Here is a 22667-nt window from a genome sequence, read left to right as displayed (position 1 = left end):
CTTTTCTCTTTTATTTACTGATGGATCCAAATCTCCCGACTCTCCTAACTGTGGTATAGGTTTTTTTTTTTTTTTATATTTACTCCACACAGGAGGCCCTGAAGAAAATAATTTCCCTCAGGGCCTATGTCATCTTTGGGGATGCTGTGTGGAGGGTCTTTTTGTGGAGAGGAAGGAGTGAACATGGGTCTTGAAGAGTCCCATGTTGTAGGAGGGAGGAAACACAGAGGCCGGCAGTTCGTTCCACAGCCGAGCTGTTGAACCTAAGAACGAATCGTAGAAGCGACCCGTTCTCATGTGACAAGTGTCAACTGTGTACAAATGTTGGGCGCGCGTTTGGCGTGTATCCCGACTACGCACCGGTGCCGAAGGGATCAATGACGCTAGTTCCTCAGAGCATCTTCCATTGTAATACCGATAGAACAAGGACAGCATACCTACCTGACGCCTGTGCTCTAAAGATTGCAGTCCGTTTGTTAAGATTGGGGAATCTATCAAACGGACCGCCCGTTTCTGCACAGAGTCAAGGGTTTTTTTCAGGTATTTTGGGGCTCCAGACCAGAGATGGCTGCCAAATTCGACAATAGGGCGCACTTGCGATTTGTACAGGGTGAGCAGTTGTGTACTATTAAAGTATCTGCGGGCCCTGTACAGTACGCCCAGCTTCTGAGAGGCCAACTTTACTCTGGCTTCGATGGAGCCCCCGTACCTGAGCTGGTCACTTATAGTTACACCAAGCATATCAATGGAAGGCCTGTTTGGAAGATTGCTTCCGTTGAAGGAGACTAGATTATCATTTGGATCCCTTTTAGACGTAATCAGACAGGATTGGGTCTTTGAAACATTAAATTCGACGAGATTATTTTTACCCCAGGAGGAAATACTCTCGAGATAACCGTCCATTCTCTGCTTCAAAGCCCTCCGAGCCGTTGGAGTTTGTGTGCCCTTTGGGGGCTTGTCAAACAAAAAGCTATCATGAACTGTACTGTCATCCGCGTAACAATGAATCGGTGCACATGTCAAAAGGTCATTGATGTGCAACAAAAACAAAGTCGGAGACAGAACCGATCCCTGTGGGACGCCAGCATTTATGGAGTGCGAGGAAGAGGTGAAACCGTCAGCAACCGCCTGAATCGACCTATCCCTTAAAAAGTCAGCAATCCACGTACACAGGGATGCGGGAAGTCCGTAAGAATGCAATTTATTGACAAGTCCTCGGTGCCAGACCCGGTCAAAGGCCTTGGATATGTCTAGTGCCACCGTTTGGGTCTCACCGTGACGTTCCAGGCACCGCCCCCAAACATGCGTCACATACGCGAGAAGATCACCGCACGAGCGGTTCCGCCGGAATCCGTATTGACGGTCGTTGATAATTTTGTTCTTCTCGAGGTATGTGAGTAGTTTGTCGTTGATCACACGTTCCATCACTTTGGACAGAACTGATGTGATCGCTATGGGGCGGTAGTTGGCCGGGTTGGAGGTGAAAGGAAAGGTCTGGAAAGGAAAGGTATGAGGGGTGGGTAGGAATCTGGGGTTCAGGCTGTCCAGGAGTGATGAGCGTTTGGTTCCAGCCCACCCACTGCGGTGCTAGGCGATAGGCTGGGAGAGTCCGGCTGGAGAGGGCATCCAATGCGCCCCAAACGCTGCTGCTGGGTCCCCTCCGGTCACGAACCGGCACAACAGCAGTGGCGGGGTTTTTTCACTCGCTGATGGGGCAGCCCACCCTTAGTCGTGAGCCTGAGGGTCGGGCCCCTGTACTATCGAGCGGCCCGGACAGCGGTAACCGGTTGTAAAGGGTCTCCCTCAACCAGCATCTCCCAACCGGCCCGCCACGCAGAAGGTGGGCCGACGCACCCGCCACCAAGACCCGGGCAAACCTTAACCCATGAACCCGGGCACCCCTGCTAAGTCACCAAACGTAGCGAACCACTTGGGGTGACCTGTGGCAGAGGTGTTGGTCATCCAATAAATGGTTCCCAGGGCGGCGGTACCCATTCCCGCCTACCAAATTGTATTAACGTTATTAACGGTAACGGTATTAACGTTTACCACAATAATTCTAATGACAGAATATTTCATTCAATTTCAAATCAATTTTCAATATTTTCAACCGAGTGCATTGCAATAATAGAATCTCTCAAATATATAATCAAAAATAATTTTGAACATTCCCTCGTTCTTTCTAACTCTCTCAGTTCCCTCCAAAAACTTAAATCCAGTCCTCTTCTTCATCCTGATTATCACTTTGTATGCCTTATTCGAGAGATGATAGCCTCCATTCAAAGCACTGGTAAAACTGTAACTCTGATTTGGATTCCATGTTGGTATTATGGGTAATGATATTGCGGATGCCTTGGCAAAACAAGAAGCGTCAAACCCTGTTACCCTCGTAAACCACATTCCCCTATCTGACATTTTTTCCATCATCAAAGATAGATCCCGTAATGTTTGGTCGGAGTATTGGCACATTGCTAGTCAATCCAAGGGAGCCTGCTATTCCTCAATACAAAGGACTATTCCATCAAAACCGTGGTTTCAGCAATTCCCTCATTTTTCCAAAAAAGAAATTTCTTCATTCATTCGAATGAGGATCGGACATTGTTCCGTTCCTTCCCATCTTTTTAAAATTCACGTCTTTGACTCCCCAGATTGTACATTCTGTGGTCTAGAAGTGGGAACTTTAGATCACATACTTTTTGGTTGTCCCTCTCTAAACAAATATCCTCTCTTCTATCAAGCCTTATCTAAAATTGCCTCCCCTCCATTCAACATCTCATCTCTTCTAAATCTGAACTCGACTCCAATTTTCATTATAATTTTGAAATTTGCCTCTTTAAATTAAATTAATATTTAAATTCACCTTTCATTTCTCAATAATTTTAAATGATGGCCAAGAACACCCTTGAGGGGGGAAAGCCAGAAATAATGAAAAAAAAAACAACAATAAAAAAACAAGAGAAAATAAAGTTAAGGTCAAAAGTGAAGTCAAGTAAGGGCAAGTGAAAAAACAGATTATTACAAGATTAAACAGTACAAAATAATAACAAATTTATATTGTATTATTTCCAGTAAGCTTACAAAACTCATTAAAGAAATTATTAAATTTCTCGAGGCCGTCATTAAATATGTCCGGAATCTTGCCACAATAGTGGAAGTTATATAGTGCAACTAAGTAAATCTCTGAAATTTCTTACCACAAGGAATGCATTTATTGCGTTTTTTTTAATTGACCATTTGCAGCCGATTTAAGGGGCTTTTATTTATAAAATTATTACCCTACACATCCATACATCATTGCTAATAAATGTTTATTTTACAGGAACTTCAAAAAATACTAAGTGATGGCATCAAGAATGGTTGCATAAAACCACTTTGTCGTGTTGTTTTTGGAACAGATGATGTAGAAAAGGCCTTCCGGTTCATGGCAGCCGGTAAACACATCGGCAAGGTGCTGCTAAAGATAAGGGAAGAAGAAACAGAAAGCATCATCAAACCTAAACATCTCCACGTCCAAGCCATTCCCAGGTATATATGTACATTTAAAAAAAAGACATGTTATCTGTTAAAATAATTTAATTAAAGCAATGTGTAACAGAAGATGTGAATTTTCCCAGGTATATATGCACTTCCGAATACTCGTATGTCATTGCTGGAGGATTGGGAGGATTTGGCCTGGAGTTGGTAGATTGGTTGGTGCTTAGAGGAGCAAAAAAATTGGTCCTCAACTCGAGAAAGGGAATTTCCACTGGATATCAGTCAGCCAGGATCAGGTGAGGAGTTAACCTGCCAATAACAGATTGGTTTAATTTCAGTGAGACTTGAAAAAGTTTTTGTTAATTTAAAATATTTTGACTTGCAGGGCTTGGAAAAACTACGGAGTGGAAACGATTATATCCAAGGATGACATCACTACCCAGGCGGGGTGCATCTCTCTTTTAAAGACTGCAAACACTCTGGCTCCCGTGAGAGCCATCTTCAACCTCGCTGTCATACTGAAGGATGCTCTAATTCAAAACCAAACTGCAGAAACGTTTAACACGTCTTTTGGACCTAAGGCTAGAGCAACCAAGTTCTTGGATAATGAGTCCAGGAAAATGTGTCCCGAACTTAAGTAAGTTACTCAAATTGTTAGTTATCGATGAAGATTCTAGGGGTGCTTTGGTTTACGATTCTCACCGCCAAAACAATGATCACACCGACTGACTTTTTAATTGTAAATTGACCGTTACCAGATGTGTTCAGCGTTTATTGGCGTGTTTGTATGATGTTTATTTGCTTAGCAACTATATTGTGTAGTAAAAATAATTAAACATAGATGATAAGTTACTGCGAGGAAACGCTACGCTATGATTTAAACGTTTTCATAGATAATGTATGAAAATAATTGAGACGTTTCTGTCACGCTACGTGTTCACGTGCTCTGTTCACATCTACCGGCACAGACTCGTAGCGTGGCCCGGATGCGAGTATTTACTATCGTTTCTTGGGACTACAAAGTTATAACTGACATTTTGTTCAATATCTGACTTTACGCAAAGTTTCATAAAACTTAAAATAGTCCAATTTCACTTGTTTGAATTTTGAACCTCAGTATCTCAGTTTCATAAAAATGGCAGATAAAACCTTTTCGTTCCAAGGGAACAATATACCGGCACCGTGATTGGCAAAAACAGTATAATGGCGACAGTGAGAACAATGGCGGCGCATCAACAGCTGATTATGACACGCAGATTTATGAACCCGATTAAAATTTTGTTCCATTTCAAAAGCGAATTATATTTCATACGAACTTAAATCGAATTCACACGGCTTTTTACGTGAATTGTCGCGATCAGCTGTGGATGCGGCGCCATTTTTCACTGAACTGCGCAAGCGCACTATATATTCTGCCGTTCCGAGTCTGTACCGGTACGCTACTGATGTGAACGTCTTTATACACAATGTACGAAACTAATTTAGCCGTGTCTTGTACGCTATGTGTCTGGCACGTTACGTGCCGGTAGATGGAATGACCTTTACCCGGACAACGCCTCAATCCACTCGGCCATTGTGACCTAATTTATGTCGATCTCATATTTTAAATTCAGTATTAACATCTATTATATCTATATTATCTTCTTTTTTTTCCTAATCTATTAATTGAGTCTTATTAAGTAATCTTCTATTTCAGTCAGTTTGTGATCTTCTCCAGCGTGTCCTGTGGGAGAGGAAACGCTGGGCAGACCAACTACGGCATGGCCAACTCCGTGATGGAGAGGATCTGTGAGGAAAGGCACAAGGCAGGACTACCAGCCTTGGCAGTTCAATGGGGAGTCGTCGGAGACGTAAGGCATACTGTATAATATTGAAACAGTTTTGTGATTATTCCACATCCCAGTTTCTATTCAAATTTATTTTGTATTTTCCATTGTTCCTTTCAAAAAAACAAAATTTTGAAAATGAAGACCGTGTTGAAAATTTTGAAAATGAAGAAGTGTTGTTCATTTGTTACTAACACATATTATGTCGTTTTTTTACGATTTAAAATTTTCTACAATTGGGAGTGCATGTTATTTTGCTTTTATCTCGTGAAAAGCCCATTAAATAGTGCAAATATCATCCCCAAGTTCATTATTGTCGCATGATGAATGTGAACAGAGTTCGTGTTGTGAAAATCCAACATTAAAGGCAATCGTTTAAGATGTGTACAACTAAACTTTGGGTAATGCATGGAATGTTCATGAAGCCAACATTAAAAACTACAAAAGAAACAAACATCATCACCAGGTAAAGACATCCATTCCTCTCTCCGTGTATATATATACATATATTTTCTTTTCATTTAAATACAGTCCATTTTAAATACCAAACGGGTATCAAACACATACTTTTAACCAATTTCAGATTATATACGATCTTTTATGGTTTCACCAGATCCCTTTGTTCATTCCTATGGTGTTTGTATGAATGTGTGTAAGTGCAAGTGAGATGGCATGCATGCGAGATGCTATAAAAGGCGATGCATACTATTGTCCCTCTTTGGTTAATAGCAGCTCCCCAATAAATATCACTACAAGATCACGTATCATTATTGTGTACGACCTTCACCCACTACAATAATACTCCAGCCTCTTTACTACGCCTCTTTTAATTTGGTAGGCGGGAATGGGTACCGCCGCCCTGGGAACCATTTATTGGATGACCAACACCTCTGCCACAGGTCACCCCAAGTGGTTCGCTACGTTTGGTGACTTAGCAGGGGTGCCCGGGTTCATGGGTTAAGGTTTGCCCGGGTCTTGGTGGCGGGTGCGTCGGCCCACCTTCTGCGTGGCGGGCCGGTTGGGAGATGCTGGTTGAGGGAGACCCTTTATAACCGGTTACCGCTGTCCGGGCCGCTCGATAGTACAGGGGCCCGACCCTCAGGCTCACGACTAAGGGTGGGCTGCCCCATCAGCGAGTGAAAAAACCCCGCCACTGCTGTTGTGCCGGTTCGTGACCGGAGGGGACCCAGCAGCAGCGTTTGGGGCGCATTGGATGCCCTCTCCAGCCGGACTCTCCCAGCCTATCGCCTAGCACCGCAGTGGGTGGGCTGGAACCAAATGCTCATCACTCCTGGACAGCCTGAACCCCATATTCCTACCCACCCCTCATACCTTTCCATTCCAGACCTTCCTTTCACTTCATACCCTTAAATACAAAAAAAAACAAAAAAATAAAATAAAATCATGAATATACATAAAAACAAACTTAACATCTTTACAGCGGCGAGTAGCAGGCGTCCCCGGTGCGGGCCAAAACTGTTGGTAAATTTTGCCAACATTCGCGGCCTGCACACAAATTTAAATTCCGTCCATCACCATCTTTTGTCCCAACGTCCCAACCTTCTTTTCCTATCCGAAACTCAGATAGCCGAGCCGCCAGACTCCTCCTATCTGGACTGCCCGGGCTTTACCCTCGCAAGCAAATTCCGACTGAAAGGAGCAGTCCGCCTCTATAGTCGAGCTGACGTCAACTGTGTGCGACTATTGAGTCTGGAAAACTCCAGATTCGACGTAATGTGGGTGTGCGTCAATCTTGCCAGTACGGCAAGATTCTACGCATGTCTATACCGCTCACCGAACCATAGCGAATCAGACACTTCCGAGCTCTTCAAACATTTGAGCGATACTATTGATGATCTCTTACCCCGCTACCCTTCGGCCGAGTTTGTTTTTCTGGGGGACTTCAACGTTCATAACGAACCATGGTTGAAGTTCTCAGGCCCAACGGACTCGGCTGGCCGACAGGCGGAATCCTTTTCCATTTGATACGGATTAGAGCAATTGGTTCAGGAGCCTACAAGGGTTCCTGATGTCCAGACTCACCGCTCCAATCTGTTAGACCTATTTTTAACTACTGTGCCACACGGTTATAAGATTGACGTCACAGCGCCTCTGGGATCATCTGACCACTGCCTAGTGACGACATCAATCCCCGTTAGCCTCAGACCAACCAATGAGAGGCTGAGGAGAAAAGTGTGGCACTATAGGTCAGCAGATTGGTTCGGTATGCGGGCCCATTTCAATGCTTTTCCGTGGTCAGCTGTTTGTTTTCGGACTTCGGACCCTTCAAGATGTGCCCAGGAGATTGGTGAAGTCATCAATTCGGCGATGGATGGCTTCATACAATCGACTACTAAAGAAACTGGTGTGGGCTCAAAGCCGTGGTTCAGTCGACAATGCTCCGAAGCAGTTCGACGAAAAAACGCGGCTTACCGAGCCTACAACACATCTCGAACGCCCGAAAGCAGATCAGCATACAACAAATCGGCAAAGGAATGCAAGAGAATCATCAATAGGTCAAAATTCGAACACGACCTGCAGATCAGCAAAAAACTGGCTGCCTGCCCGCATGGCAGCAGAGCATTCTGGTCGCTTGCGGGCTCAATAGGTCAAAATTTTTGCAAACCCAGTTTGCCACCTCTTACCAGACCTGACGGCTCACTAGCAAACACCGCCACTGAAAAGGCAAACCTTTTAGGGAAAATGTTTGCGGAAAACTCGACCCTCGACGACGGGGGTGCTGTTCCGCCGTCGGTTCCTCACTGCGGCTTCTATATGAAAAAGCTGAGGATCCGGCATCGGGATGTACTCCACGTCATACGGGGGCTCGATGTTAACAAAGCTAGTGGACCTGATGGAATACCTGCCCTGGTATTGCAGAGGTGTGCTGCGGAAATAGTTCCAGTTTTGACAAAGCTCTTCAAAATGTCCCTGAAGTGTGGCACTGTGCCCTCTGGTTGGAAAAAAGCGGTAATTCACCCTATTCCCAAGAAAGGTGACCGCTCCAACCCGGCCAACTACCGCCCCATAGCGATCACATCAGTTCTGTCCAAAGTGATGGAACGTGTGATCAACGACAAACTGCTCACATACCTCGAGAAGAACAAAATTATCAACGACCGTCAATACGGATTCCGGCGGAACCGCTCGTGCGGTGATCTTCTCGCGTATGTGACGCATGTTTGGGGGCGGTGCCTGGAACGTCACGGTGAGACCCAAACGGTCGCACTAGACATATCCAAGGCCTTTGACCGGGTCTGGCACCGAGGACTTGTCAACAAATTGCATTCTTACGGACTTCCCGCATCCCTGTGTACGTGGATTGCTGACTTTTTAAGGGATAGGTCGATTCAGGCGGTTGCTGACGGTTTCACCTCTTCCTCGCACTCCATAAATGCTGGCGTCCCACAGGGATCGGTTCTGTCTCCAACTTTGTTTTTGTTGCACATCAATGACCTTTTGACATGTGCACCGATTCATTGTTACGCGGATGACAGTACAGTTCATGATAGCTTTTTGTTTGACAAGCCCCCAAAGGGCACACAAACTCCAACGGCTCGGAGGGCTTTGAAGCAGAGAATGGACGGTTATCTCGAGAGTATTTCCTCCTGGGGTAAAAATAATCTCGTCGAATTTAATGTTTCAAAGACCCAATCCTGTCTGATTACGTCTAAAAGGGATCCAAATGATAATCTAGTCTCCTTCAACGGAAGCAATCTTCCGAACAGGCCTTCCATTGATATGCTTGGTGTAACTATAAGTGACCAGCTCAGGTACGGGGGCTCCATCGAAGCTAGAGTAAAGTTGGCCTCTCAGAAGCTGGGCGTACTGTACAGGGCCCGCAGATACTTTAATAGTACACAACTGCTCACCCTGTACAAATCGCAAGTGCGCCCTACTATCGAATTTGGCAGCCATCTCTGGTCTGGAGCCCCAAAATACCTGAAAAAAACCCTTGACTCTGTGCAGAAACGGGCGGTCCGTTTGATAGATTCCCCAATCTTAACAAACGGACTGCAATCTTTAGAGCACAGGCGTCAGGTAGGTATGCTGTCCTTGTTCTATCGGTATTACAATGGAAGATGCTCTGAGGAACTAGCGTCATTGATCCCTTCGGCACCGGTGCGTAGTCGGGATACACGCCTAACGCGCGCCCAACATTTGTACACAGTTGACACTTGTCACATGAGAACGGGTCGCTTCTACGATTCGTTCTTAAGTTCAACAGCTCGGCTGTGGAACGAACTGCCGGCCTCTGTGTTTCCTCCCTCCTACAACATGGGACTCTTCAAGACCCATGTTCACTCCTTCCTCTCCACAAAAAGACCCTCCACACAGCATCCCCAAAGATGACATAGGCCCTGAGGGAAATTATTTTCTTCAGGGCCTCCTGTGTGGAGTAAATATAAAAAAAAAATAAAAAAAACTACATTAGCATACATTAAAATTCCAATTCATGTTTCCAGGTTGGGCTGGTAGCAGACATGCAAGAAGAGCACTATGAGATGGAGATTGGGGGCACTCTACAGCAGAGAATAAGCTGTTGCCTGAAAACCCTTAACCAGTTGTTGGGACAGAGTTCTCCTGTAGTTTCCTCCATGGTTGTAGCAGAAAAGCGCAGTGAAAGTACAGGAGAAAAAAACATTTTGGACACTGTCGCTGCAATTATGAGTAAGTCCTTATAGTTATTTGCATAATTGGCTTTTACCCTCAATGTTGTTTTATTGTAGATGTGATAAATACAAACATTTAACGAAGTTGATGGCCGAACTATGGTTTTATAAGAAATTTTGATGGAGTAACGTGAATGGTACATATTACGACAAACAAAATCGTAAATATAAAAATACATATTTGTAAAACTAACAAATTACCTTAACAAAATTTCAATTTTTAAAAGGTAAATTTCTGGAAATTCTTGAAGAAATCGGAATTTCAGAAAACATGCACACATCATTCGTAGATTATTTTTAAAATATATAAATTAATGTAAAAATTTCAAACCATTATGGCAACAACAACACAATACATTTTGCAGGCGTACCACAAGGATCGATGCTAAGCCCTAAATTGTAAATTATTTTTGTTGCTGCAATTAAATTTACTGATGGCCTATATTTTATTGCAACTGGATGTTTTTACTCTTTCTTAAAAAGTAGTATTATGATGTTGAATTAAGAATTAACACCTAAAGCACAAGCTTAAGCGTATCAGATCTTTTCGTGCCAACATCACCATAAATCCTAAAAATATGTCTCACAGTTTTAATTGAATATATTCAAGTCAGGAAATTCAAATCATTATAAAATATATTTATCTGGGTTTAAAAATTCAGTTTTTTTTTCAATTCAATGGCAAAAGCTTTGCACACGACTTAGAACTATAGGGAGTAGACTATATACTTTTTTTTGTTCCACAAAATTCATTAAGAATTATAAATCTATCATTGGCGTAATCCATTATAAAATATGAAATAACTCCAACATGGGGACATTCAACAAAACAAATCTTAATTAAGTTCAAAATATGTAATATCCATAGTCAAAATACTTTTAAACACAGCTGAATATAAGTAAAGACATAATGTACCTAAATCATTGTTCCACAATTCTGTAAATGTATTATCTCATTGTGATATATTGTGGCTTATAAAATTGTGAGTCAGCATATATCTTACTAAGAATGCATGAATGAATGAATTATTTGTTTTGGTATCCAATGCTCAACTCACGATGAGAACATTTTGCAAATAGGTTGATGACCTTACGTTTTATTTGCTTCTACTTATTTATCGAAATATATATTTTAATTCTGTTAAACGTTCGTTATAAATAATTACAAACACCAATTTTGGTTGTATGTTTAACTCTGGTTCAATGAGTAATAAAATGATTCTATATAGATCTCGGATTTGCTTTGACTTGAAGCGTCATTTTCAAAATAACTTATAATATCAACAATACGATATTTTGATAATAAATTACTCTGGAATAATAATATTCGTGTTTTTTCAAGGATCTGCGCTTTAGTTAATAAAGAAATAGGTTGAAATATTTTTTTATGTATTGAAAAGATTAGTCAGAATTATTCTCACGTATTTCATAACCTGAATAAAACTTTTCACATTAAAACGACGTAATACCCTAAAATAAATCCAGAATTTTAATGACAGAAGTGAAGCAACCGTGCACCAGTGAGTCGAACCACTCACTCGTTGTTCGAGTGGAATGACTTCATCAAGAATCAAAGCCCTGATGTATTTTTTTTCTCTCTGTATTATTAGTACACTTCCATTTATTCTCTATTGAATGGGGGGCGAATCACAGGGCGTCATCGGTCGACCGACGATACGCGTGCCATTATTCAAGCCCAAGTACTATAATGTAAAAAATATTATGATTTTAGGTCTGAAGGATATTAAAACGGTTTCTCCGCAAGCAACATTAGTAGACCTTGGCATGGACTCTATGATGACCGTAGAGATAAAACAGTGCCTCGAAAGAGATTTCGAAATATTCTTGACTGCTGAAGACATCAGGACACTTACATTTTCAAAGTAGGTTAAGTCTTATGAAGACATTAATTTTGGTACCTACATAACACTTCACTCAGTATATTATCCAAAAATAATCAATTAATAATAAAATATTTCAGACTAACGGAGTATGTTGTTGAAAAAGAAGTGGAAACGACAATCTCACCCACGAGAAGGGCACCAAACAATGCGGCTGCTTTCGAAATTTTGATCAAGAATATTGGAGATGAAGTCAGCGCTGGAAAACCTTTCGTTAATATGGCCACCTTGACAAGTGACGGAAAAGAGGTAAACCATATCAGTTCATAGACCGCTATACAACAGTGTAATCCTACTGATGGCAGTTCCATTGTTACCTGTCATTTGTTGAATGTATCTTTTATGAGAAATACGGATTTTCCAACAGACCAACAGCGGAATGCAAAATAACGCAAATCCTGCTTCCGATTAGACAGTGGCTGGCAATATCAAGTGGATTCTAAAATCTCTTAATATGTAAAGGGTTTATAAGCACCTACCTGAAGACTTTTAACCGGCAATTCCAGAGCACGAGAAACCGAGAAAGTCATTTAGCTGTCCGCTGATATGTTTTCAGCTTAAAAAAACAACAAAAAATCCATCAAACGCCACCACCGGGTACAGTCCAGCGGGTCACGTGATACTTGATGCACTCCGTCTGTAATGTGTATGGTTGGTACCAGATTGAAAGATAGAATAGTTTTGGACCCAATAGGCGCTGTTTTGAGATTTAAAAAAAAATTTGATCAAATGCTTTTTTTTAAATTCAGATTTCTTATCCAAAAATACATACAACCACAAAATTTAACTTCCCTACATGGAAAACGGTCTGTGGCGGGACAACGTCTGCCTGGGACCATTAGTTTTTATTTTAAAATTTAAAGAATCGTTGTACATCAAAATGACACAAAAGTTTTTTATTCAAAATATATCGCTGGTCAAAATCCATACACACTATATGCATATATATATTTTTTATGCCAACAGGAAAAGCTTAGCATGAATGAGCCACGGATTTTCATGATCCCTGGGATAGAAGGCATGTTCAGTATCCTGACAGCACTCTGCTCTAGGATCCAGTGTAATGTCACAGTGCTGCAGCTCGGCACTGATAACGAGGACCAGTCAATCGAAGGCATCGCTCAGAGGCTCCTGGTGGTAAGATTACCAAATCCGGTTTTCATAACATGGCTCTGCATTTTACGGGAAGTCTTGCTTCTTGTCAGTTGATAAAGTAGGTAGGTAATTCCGTGACACGACTCCACTATTCATTTAGTGGGGGGGTTGAAACTTGGCTTAAACATAAAACAATGATGGATGCATATCGCTGAAAATCGTGTGACAACTGCATCGTCTATGCAAGTGAATCGGGAAATGACTTCTTACCTCGATACAACGATAGCAAAGAAAGGCGCGCGGGTAATACGGTTCAAAGATAAATCCATAATCTTAGTGATACCTGCATGTTCTCGTTACAATGCGGTTTCAGCAAGAGACCCCCTACTGACTGAAATGAAAGACTTTTTACATCAAAACAATTATTTTTCAATAATATAGATAGTACTTGATTGATGCACACGCGCCATTGATAACAACCCTTTCTGGCGAACAAGACGTTCAAACGTCCCGGGAAATCATTGCTAAATTTCGGAATAAAGATTTTTTCATTAGCTCCATATAGGAGGTCTTGAAAAAAATAATTTTCTTCAGGGCTTATATCTTGTTTGGGGATGCTGTGCGGAGGGTTTTTTAAGGTTATTTAGGAGAGGAAGTTCTGAAAAGGAAAAAAGTGTAAGAGGTGGGTAGGAATCTGGGGATCATTTTGTCCAGGAGTGACGGTCATACGTCATTGGTTGAGATAGTCTTGCTGGAGAGATCATAAGGTCTGACTCATCAAGTCCCTCCGAGGTCCATCAGTAAGGCACACGCATTCGCCGCTAAGACCCAGATAAACCTAACCCCTATAAGCAAAATCTTCTCAACGAAAATACACATAAATATGTTATGTTTTTTCAGACCGTCCGATCCTGCCTGGCACCTAAAGCTCCATTCATTGTCCTTGGCTACTCCTTTGGTGGTTGCGTGGCACTAGAAATGGTTAAATTACTCGAAGATGAAGGTAGCCTATTTGGAAGTTCTTTTCATCAATCCGTCATATGGTCATATCATTTTAGTCTCATTATTTACCTTTAACCATTTTGAACTCGAAACATTTCAGATGATTTTATCAAGTAACCTATTGATTTCGATTTAGGTTCACCTATTGTTTCCAATCTTTAGCAGACCGCATCCAACAACAGTATATATGCAATCGTGCCAATCACAAGTCTTCGGGTGTGCCTCCGTATTATGAATCTTCCCCTGGTTTTTTGGTTGTTCAATTGTCATGTCGTTTAAGTGTTATTATTTTTCGCTCCTTGTGATTGAACGAAGAGGTTTTTGTCATATCTCCAGACTTTCTCAAATGGTTACCATTTCCATCCACTGAAGGATGCGCCTCTAATACCCCCCATTTTGAAAGCTTCGATGTCGGTACTAGGTGTAAAATTAATATTTATACTGACACCGAAACAACTGAATGAGAGATCCCAGTGAGTCTCATCCCATCCCATCATTAGATCCCATCATCAGATCCCATCATTATTTCTACTTGTTACAAAAAAGGAATATAACAAAAAAATTATTTTTATTAATCGTTCACCAGATATTTCATGTCATGTCATTAATGCCTGTAATAATTTTCAAAAACTTGTAAACTGTTTACCATTCATTTTTATTTTGTACTGTTTTTATAAGAATTCGGAACTGAAGGGTGCAAATTTCTTTCAGGACATTTGGGATTATTATTTTGTATCGACTCCTCCCCGCAGTGGACGAGAGCCATCGCCAAGCTCATCGTCACTGAGGAACAGTCCACGCAAGACGAGTTTCTTATCCATGTCTCCCGCTTGCTGAATATCAGCGATCCCATGATCATCACAGCCGAGCTGGCAGCCTCCACAAGTTGGGAAAGCAAAGTAGACGTTCTGATGAAGAGCATACCAGACCATGTGAAATTCTCCAAGAGCTACCTGCGGGCGATGGCCAACTCGATATACAACAGGTTGAAGGTCATCAACAACTACGAAACATTCTGGTCCAGGAAGTTACGCTCGGAGGTTATCTTGGTCCGCACCAAGCAAACGATGCCAGGACTTGAGATGGAGGACCACTACGGCCTACCGCAACTCCTGGGGCGGCCTCTTGAGATACACTACATCCAAGCTGAACATGACAACATCCTGGACCATGAAAACTGCGCTAGAATCATCAATAAAATTGTCACGAATACCTCGATGTTGAAAGCCATCGTACTTTAACACACAGACTGAGATTTGAAGAAATCGGAATACATATCAGCTTTGCGTCGAACAAAAATTATACTTGCAAATAGTCCTCGTTCCAAAGAGTGATAGTGAAAAAAACTACTTTAAATTTATTCGTAAATGTTAATGTTTCGAATCGAATGTTAACTGAATAAACATAATAATATTTTTATAAAACTTTATTTTGCTGGAATATTTTTTATGACTGCATCGGGTTCACACCCAACACTCAATCACATGCAACCAAGGGGCAGGGAAAGTATAATGTGGGAGGGAAGGAGACATACAACATGCGTGTACACAAGCTTTAAGTGAAATCACTATTTTGATTAATCTTTACTAGGAATCGGTGTATATGCTATTGATACGTTGATTCTTTTTCTGTCATTTAGCTTAATCAAAATTTGTGATAAAATTTTTTGATCACGTTATGAAAAATATAAGCGCAAACTACTTAGGATGGGTTGTTTCAGAAAAATTAAACAATTCATCAAATTTCGAAGTTGAATTGCAAGTTATTCGAAGGTTCTATTATTGTAAGTTCTGTGATTATATTATAATTGGCCAGTTGTTTCACAAAACTGAAATAATAACAGAACTTTAATAGAAACTTCACACAACATGAAAATCTTCTTTGACATTTGATAAATTGTTCAAATTCAAGAAACAACACATCCTAAATAATTAATCTTTTCATGAGTTACCTAATACATACCCACATATTAACAGCTTTAAATAAAATACTGACAGATATTTTACTCGACATAAGTATCCGACCTATGTTAGCTCTATGAGATTCAGTTGAAGGGTATTCGTCAGTTTGTGGCTCTTCATTTCAGAATCAGAAGCAAATGGCTCATCGAAAAATCACTCAATCTTCCTTCTTCCTATCGTTTATAGAGACATTTGACAACTATACGATACGATGTCTTCAGAAAGGACAGAACCTCAGATCACTCAAGAGGAGAAGGTGTGCTTCTAGCCGCGAGATGTGACCGCATCTTTTTAGAAAGGTTAGATTAAGGTTAAGTAAATAAAGTACATTTCACCGGTTCTAGGGATCTCATTAACACAGCATTCAGTCTACTTTCATCCTTTCTCTGCCAGTTCCATGCCTCACTTCCATACATCAGGGTAGGTACTAGTACTCCATTGTGGACTGCTAGCTTCGCTTCTTTGGAAATTTTTTTGTTAGCGCCAACTGCGTTCAGTCCTTCATTAATGGAGTTACCTGCATTTACCCTTCTTTCAATATCTCTGTCAGCCTTCCCATCTCTCGTAAACACAATAACTTATTGAATATACTTCCTTAAACTGTACATTACATTATTTTACTAGAAGATCAGTGGCAAAATCAGAATTAATATTTATTTTAAAAATTAATATGTTTGGCTTGTAGTTTTCTCTTAAGAGGCGGATTAAGGTAGTCGCTGTAGGAATGGATTTATTAATGCAGGTCTTGAAGAGACCCGGATTATATCATGAAGGAGTAAAAACAGACGCCGGTAGCTCGTTCCTCAAACGAGCCGTCTTACAAAACGAATCAAAAAGCGGCCCGTTCTCTGGAAGCCAACATTAACTGTAAACGGGTGTTCCGCTTGTATACGAGTATGTCGAGTTTCACGCACGTGCACCAGTGCACCGGGGATCAGTGATGCTAATTTCTTAGAGCAGGCTCCATTAAAATACTTTTGGAACGGACTCAGCATACCGACATTTCATCTGTGCATTAGACATGGCAGTCGGTCTGTTAACAAAGGATTTTCAATCACACGGACGCCTCTCCTTTGAAATCAAGCAGGTTTATCATCAGTGTTCCAGGTTTTAGGTCCTGACATTCCAAAAGCACGCTCACTGACCTTAGTGTCTGGGGTTCGCCTTGGTCCCTTCAACCTTCCGATAGCTGATGACGCTGCTAATGCTCTAGCCGTGCGAAGAAACGTTTAGGTAATTACATAGTAGATGGTATTCGTCATACGTAGTTCATTAATTCGTGCATAATATTGGATTGCATAAAAAACAAAATACGTGCATCGGCTATTGTCTTACAGCGATTAAGTCAGTAATTATTGAGTACAATGTATTAAATCATAATTACCTGTTAAAAATTAATTCTTGTTTGAAAAGGCTACGTAATCAAATAAACAATAACTCGTTTCTCCGAAGGGGTAGGCAGAGAGGACGGACCGACAAACAACTCGGTCATGGCACACACACCTTACCTCATTAACATTCATACATCCCATTTCTTCTATTACTTTCTTCGCTCATTCGCTCTACATGCCCAAACCATCTAAGCGTCCCTTTCTTAATCTTACTCATTACTCTATCAGCTTTGCACTCTTTGTGAATCTCCACATTTCTCACATGAGCTTACATAGTTTTAACACACATACGTCTCAGGGATCTCATTTCTACAGCATTCAGTCTACTTTCATCCTTTCTCTGCCAGTGCCATGCCTCACTTCCATACATCAGGGTAGGTATCAGTACTCCATTGTGGATTGCTAGCTTCGCTTCTTTGGACATTTTTTTGCTAGAGCCAACTGCGTTCAGTCCTCCATTAATGGAGTAACCTTCATTAATTTATCCTTCTTTCAATAACTCTGTCAGCCTTCCCATTTCTCGTAAACATACTTCCTAAATACGCAAACTCATCCACCCGCTCCAAGTATTCCTCATTCACATCTATATTGCACACTGTTTTCGTACTCTCTCTTTCAAACACTACCTATGACTTTAGACTTACTTAAATTCATCATTAACTCATTCTTCATACATACTTCGTTCATCCTAGACACGAGAGGTTGTAGATAATCCATACTGTTAGCCATCAGCACCGCAACATCAGCAAACAATAGGCAATGTAATAATTACAATAACAAATGTGGTCATTTCCAATCACGAGCTGAATTTTAATAGCTATTTAGCTAATTTACAAATATGTATATAAAAATTCTGTAAATAAGTATTATTTATCTGAAATGTTACTTTGTTAAGAATTGAATTTGTAAGGAGTATTAGTTCGGGCACGGAGATAACTTACTGATATCTGGTAAAATTATTAGTTTTCCTGTTAAAAACGGGACTGCAGAATTGACAGACATTCTTATAAAGTATCAGTTAAAAGAGAATTTTTTTTGAGGTTAGCGGAACACGTGTAACACAGATATTGATCGACATTGATATTATCGCATTCTGTCATTATATTTATTAGGAATAGAACACGTGTTCTCTATTTATTTTGAATTACTAATATTTTATCAGGAAATTGGAATGCTATCACTTTTTTAACGGGATCGTTTTTCTACGTGCATTATAAATACATTTAAAATATATGTATACGGAAATTTTTCATTTTTATAACAGTATTTACAAAATAAGATTAAAAACAAGTTTTTTTCACGTTCACGTTTGTGTGGTAAAATCACGTCTGACCGTTTTGTGAATGAGATTACTTTTTTAACCGGATCATTTTTCTCTTTGCGGGTTTTATTTATTTCTTCGGTTCTCATCTAGTTTTTATCTAGTGTAATCAAGTTTTCATCTAGTATAATCCAGTTTTCATCTGGTGTCATCAAGTTTTCATCTAGTGACATCAAGTTTTCATCTAGTGTAATCAATATTTCATCGAGTGTGATGAAAATGGGACAATAATTTACCACGTCGAACGTTTTTTTACAATTAATACAACTAAGAAGCCTGAAATTGACGCAATTATTACATTTTCTGCAGTACTTTTTTAAATTATATTTAAATTAGTGTTTGATTGCACATTCATGAATTTAAATGACATTCCCTGACCATAGTGACCGCTTTCCTGACCCTGCGTAAGCCAATAATCAATTATGTATCGGTAATTAGCCGTTGTTTATAAAAAGCCTTCCTGGGAAAGAAATGCGACAGTCATCTCAGCCCAATCAGTTCGTTCACATCAACATTACGTGCTCCATTCCATAGTGACACTTTGGGTTTACTTGCAAGGTAGGAATAAGTCTATGTCATCATACTTATACCTTATCCGTCTTAATTATAAAATTCTTAAGTTGCTGTTAAGCGTTAGCATAAGGCTGGTTTACCTGTAGGTACCATCTACTCCGTCGTAACAAGTCAAGTTCTTCACTATACCAACTTTACACGCCGCGTAATTTTTAAACCCTATTTATCAGTAAAGGGGTATATTGATGGCCCCCGTGGTCGAGGGGTAATGTTCTGTAGAATAGAGTAAAAAGAAACAGGTTAACTCTATCTATACCGATCTTTAAGACTTTCGACAAGGTGAATCATTATATACTCTTAAATAAACTCGGCAAAATTTATATAAGTGATAATATTCTCAGATGGTTCTCATCTTAAATTAAAAATAAAAGTCAAGCCCTAAAAGGTTACATGTCACAGAAAATAAATATTCCCTCGGGGGTACCTCAAGGTTCCCATTTAGGTCATCAGTCATTCTGATTTAATTCTTTACGCTGACGATATGAAAATATATAAATGCGTATGCTCAATAGAAGAAGATAGAGTAAAAAATATAAGAAGATACTAGTAAAATTAATGAATATTGCATAGAAAATCAATTATTTCTAAATATAAATAAATTTAATGCGATAATTTTTTTATCGTAAAAATCACCCAATCATCCATACTTACTACCTAAACCCCATTCCCCTTCAACGAGTTGAAAAATCGGATACCTTGGAGTATTTTATTACTTTACTCTAAATTATTATTTAAAGATAATGTTTATTTATTTATTTTATTTTTATTAATTAATACAAGACTTAGAGGGTTATTAGGGTTATGGGTTATTTCACCCTCCATGCTAGGGATGACCCTGTGTTATGGCGGGTGAATTTTACAGTTTGAGCAGAATCTATACATTACTATGATATGAAAAAGAAAAATGATGTAAAGTTAGTTTGCGTTGCAAGAAGAGAAACACATCTTATAACAAGCCTACAAAAATGGGGTTCATTATACGCATCACAAAACCATGCAATAAACTTTTTACTTAACTACTATATATGGCATACGTAAGATCTCATCTCGAATTTGAATCTGTCATTTGGAATCCTCAATACCAAACTTATATTAACCAAATTTAAAATATTCAATAAAAATTGTGTCACTTTGAAAATCATCAGTGTAACCATATCACTCTTTACAAACCAAGAAAAAAATTTGAGGTACAGTTTCTACATAAGATCGTGAACTGCTTTATTGACTCACCAGCTCTATTATAAAATAATTCATTTCGTTGCCCAGAACGCAATACCAGATTGAATACTTATTTACATTCAAATCATAATACGCCCAAAACTCTTTACTTAGACGTATCTGCAAAACTTACAATTCTCTAAGAGATATTGATATTTTCCACGGCACACTTGAATTTTTAAAATAAAATTAACCTTACAATGTACTTCAACCAAACAATTCTTTTTTATTGTTCGTCTATCCTTTTCATAATTTTTATATTTTAATTAAAACTTTAAATATCTACTTTCTTCCTGAAAATTGAAAAATGCGAGTGAATATTTGGATTTGGGATGAAAAAAATCAGAACCTAGACAAATTCTGACGTAAAATTAAACAAGTTTTTAAAAATACATAATACTCAAATAATTCATTTATTGGGAGGATTGAACATGGTGCTCTGTTAGCAACAAAACTAAATGTTACAAAAAGTAAATACAATATGGTAATTAGTAAAAAATTCAACGGACTCAACTTCAACGGTAAAATTATCATAGACAACGAAGACGTAGAGGAATTAGAGGAAATCAAATACGTATTAGATAAGAAAATGGCAAAAAAGGTATTTTTTTAAAGAATAATAAGGAATAAACTAGATGTAAATACAAGTAAATTAGTTCATAATAGTATAGAAGAATCTCATTTAAAATACTGCTCTAGTATACTTTTCTTGTGAAATCAAACACAGATAAATAATTCAAAATAGAGGCGTGCGAGCAGTATTGAATTGTAGTAGGTATTCTAAGATAATTATTATGCAGAAAGAACTAGGAATGTTAAGTGTGAGACAGCGAATAATTTACAATACCTTAATATTTATATTTAAGCTGAAAAATATGATGCTCCCGAAATACATGTTTAAGAATGAAAAATTTTATTTCTCAATACATGTCGAGAAACTGTGGAGATTTTAGACTTCCAAAAACAAATTTGTCGGGAACCCAAAACAATCTCTATTTTAAAGGACTTAAGATTTTTAATGAGCTACCGACAGATGTTAAATAAGCCAAAAGCTTTGCTGCTTTTCGTGGGTTATGCCTAAATACTATAAAGAATAAGTTTTAGATGTATTGTAAAGTGTCCTTAATGTCATAGAAATAAGATGTTGTGAATTGTTGTGATTGTTGTGAAAAAATGAGCGCACTACTCAAATGAATTACCTCGGCATCACCATTGATTAATACCTAAAATGGAATCTCCACACTTAATTAATTGCAAACACAATAAGAAAAACCATGCACTTTTTCAGAACAATACGAAACTTTCTCGACTTACAACACATACAAACGATCTACTTTGCTGTCTGTCAATCTATCATTGAGTATGAAATCATAGCATGGGGAGGTGGCACTTCATCTGCACTAGACCCAATTGTAAAAGCACAGAAAACCATAGTCAAAATAATCCTAGGGCTTCATCTAATTACAGACGCGAACTTAATCTTTAATATTAAGAACGTGTTTGACGTTCTGCAGATATACGAAAAAACGATTCTCACGCACTTATATACAAAACACACATAAATCTACACAGAAACTTAAAATACTCGCTGTACTCGAAACAATAACAAAGATTTACTCCAAATTCCTGTAATGCATACTACTTTCGGTCAAAGAAAATTTAGGTACATTGCAACAAGTAGTAGTGAGCCAGGTTATGAGTAACCTCAAATGTATCTATTTGTTAGCATGTGTTCTTAGTTATAGGTTCAAATTTCTTAAATAAAAATATTATTAGATTAATTTTTCAATATTTGGCTTCAAATTACAATATTTCATACGGATTTTACATGGAACGTAGATGCCATGTTTGATTTTTGGACAATCAAATGACATATCATGATTATTTTTTTGGTCATTATACCGTGTTGCTCATCAGGTAAGATGTTAAATTACTATTTCAAATCTTGTGATGAAAATTACATCGTTGTAAGTTACATTGAGATAGAAATTTTAGGAAAATAAAACTGTGTATAGCTAAAAATTTTAGCGTTCGAGAGTAGCTATTAGTGCTCCTTAATACAGCAGATAGTTTTCATTGTGTTCAAACACAGCGGTTCTACCACTGAAACAATAATGTAAGGAAAATGCTTTTTAAAACACTGCCCAGAACACGTCTATGATGTGGACACAGTATTGTGTCCACGTAATGAGACAAGCTGAGGACTTGCTACGACAATCCATACAGGCAACT

At 39.2% G+C, this 22667-nt stretch overlaps 1 protein-coding gene across 1 annotated transcript in view; it reads left to right on the top strand.

Annotated features, from left to right (window-relative positions):
- LOC149412777 (fatty acid synthase-like) overlaps positions 1-15212 on the top strand; it is a 64999-nt gene extending 49787 nt beyond the window's left edge. The window contains exons 29-38 of the mRNA XM_089645412.1: positions 3320-3525; positions 3615-3770; positions 3860-4111; positions 5171-5324; positions 9767-9971; positions 11706-11856; positions 11955-12123; positions 12841-13011; positions 13870-13972; positions 14683-15212. Of these exons, the coding sequence (XP_089501538.1) occupies positions 3320-3525; positions 3615-3770; positions 3860-4111; positions 5171-5324; positions 9767-9971; positions 11706-11856; positions 11955-12123; positions 12841-13011; positions 13870-13972; positions 14683-15212 (2097 nt within the window). The remainder of the gene's footprint in view (positions 1-3319; positions 3526-3614; positions 3771-3859; positions 4112-5170; positions 5325-9766; positions 9972-11705; positions 11857-11954; positions 12124-12840; positions 13012-13869; positions 13973-14682) is intronic.
- Positions 15213-22667: the final 7455 nt, after the last annotated feature.

Source organism: Hesperophylax consimilis, chromosome 22 (assembly GCF_061612785.1).
Source record: "Hesperophylax consimilis isolate HC1 chromosome 22, BYU_Hcon_1.0, whole genome shotgun sequence".
In the NCBI taxonomy this organism is placed as follows: domain Eukaryota; kingdom Metazoa; phylum Arthropoda; class Insecta; order Trichoptera; family Limnephilidae; genus Hesperophylax; species Hesperophylax consimilis.
The sequence above is the reverse complement of the archived record's forward strand: the minus strand, read 5'-3'. Positions and strand labels throughout refer to the sequence as shown.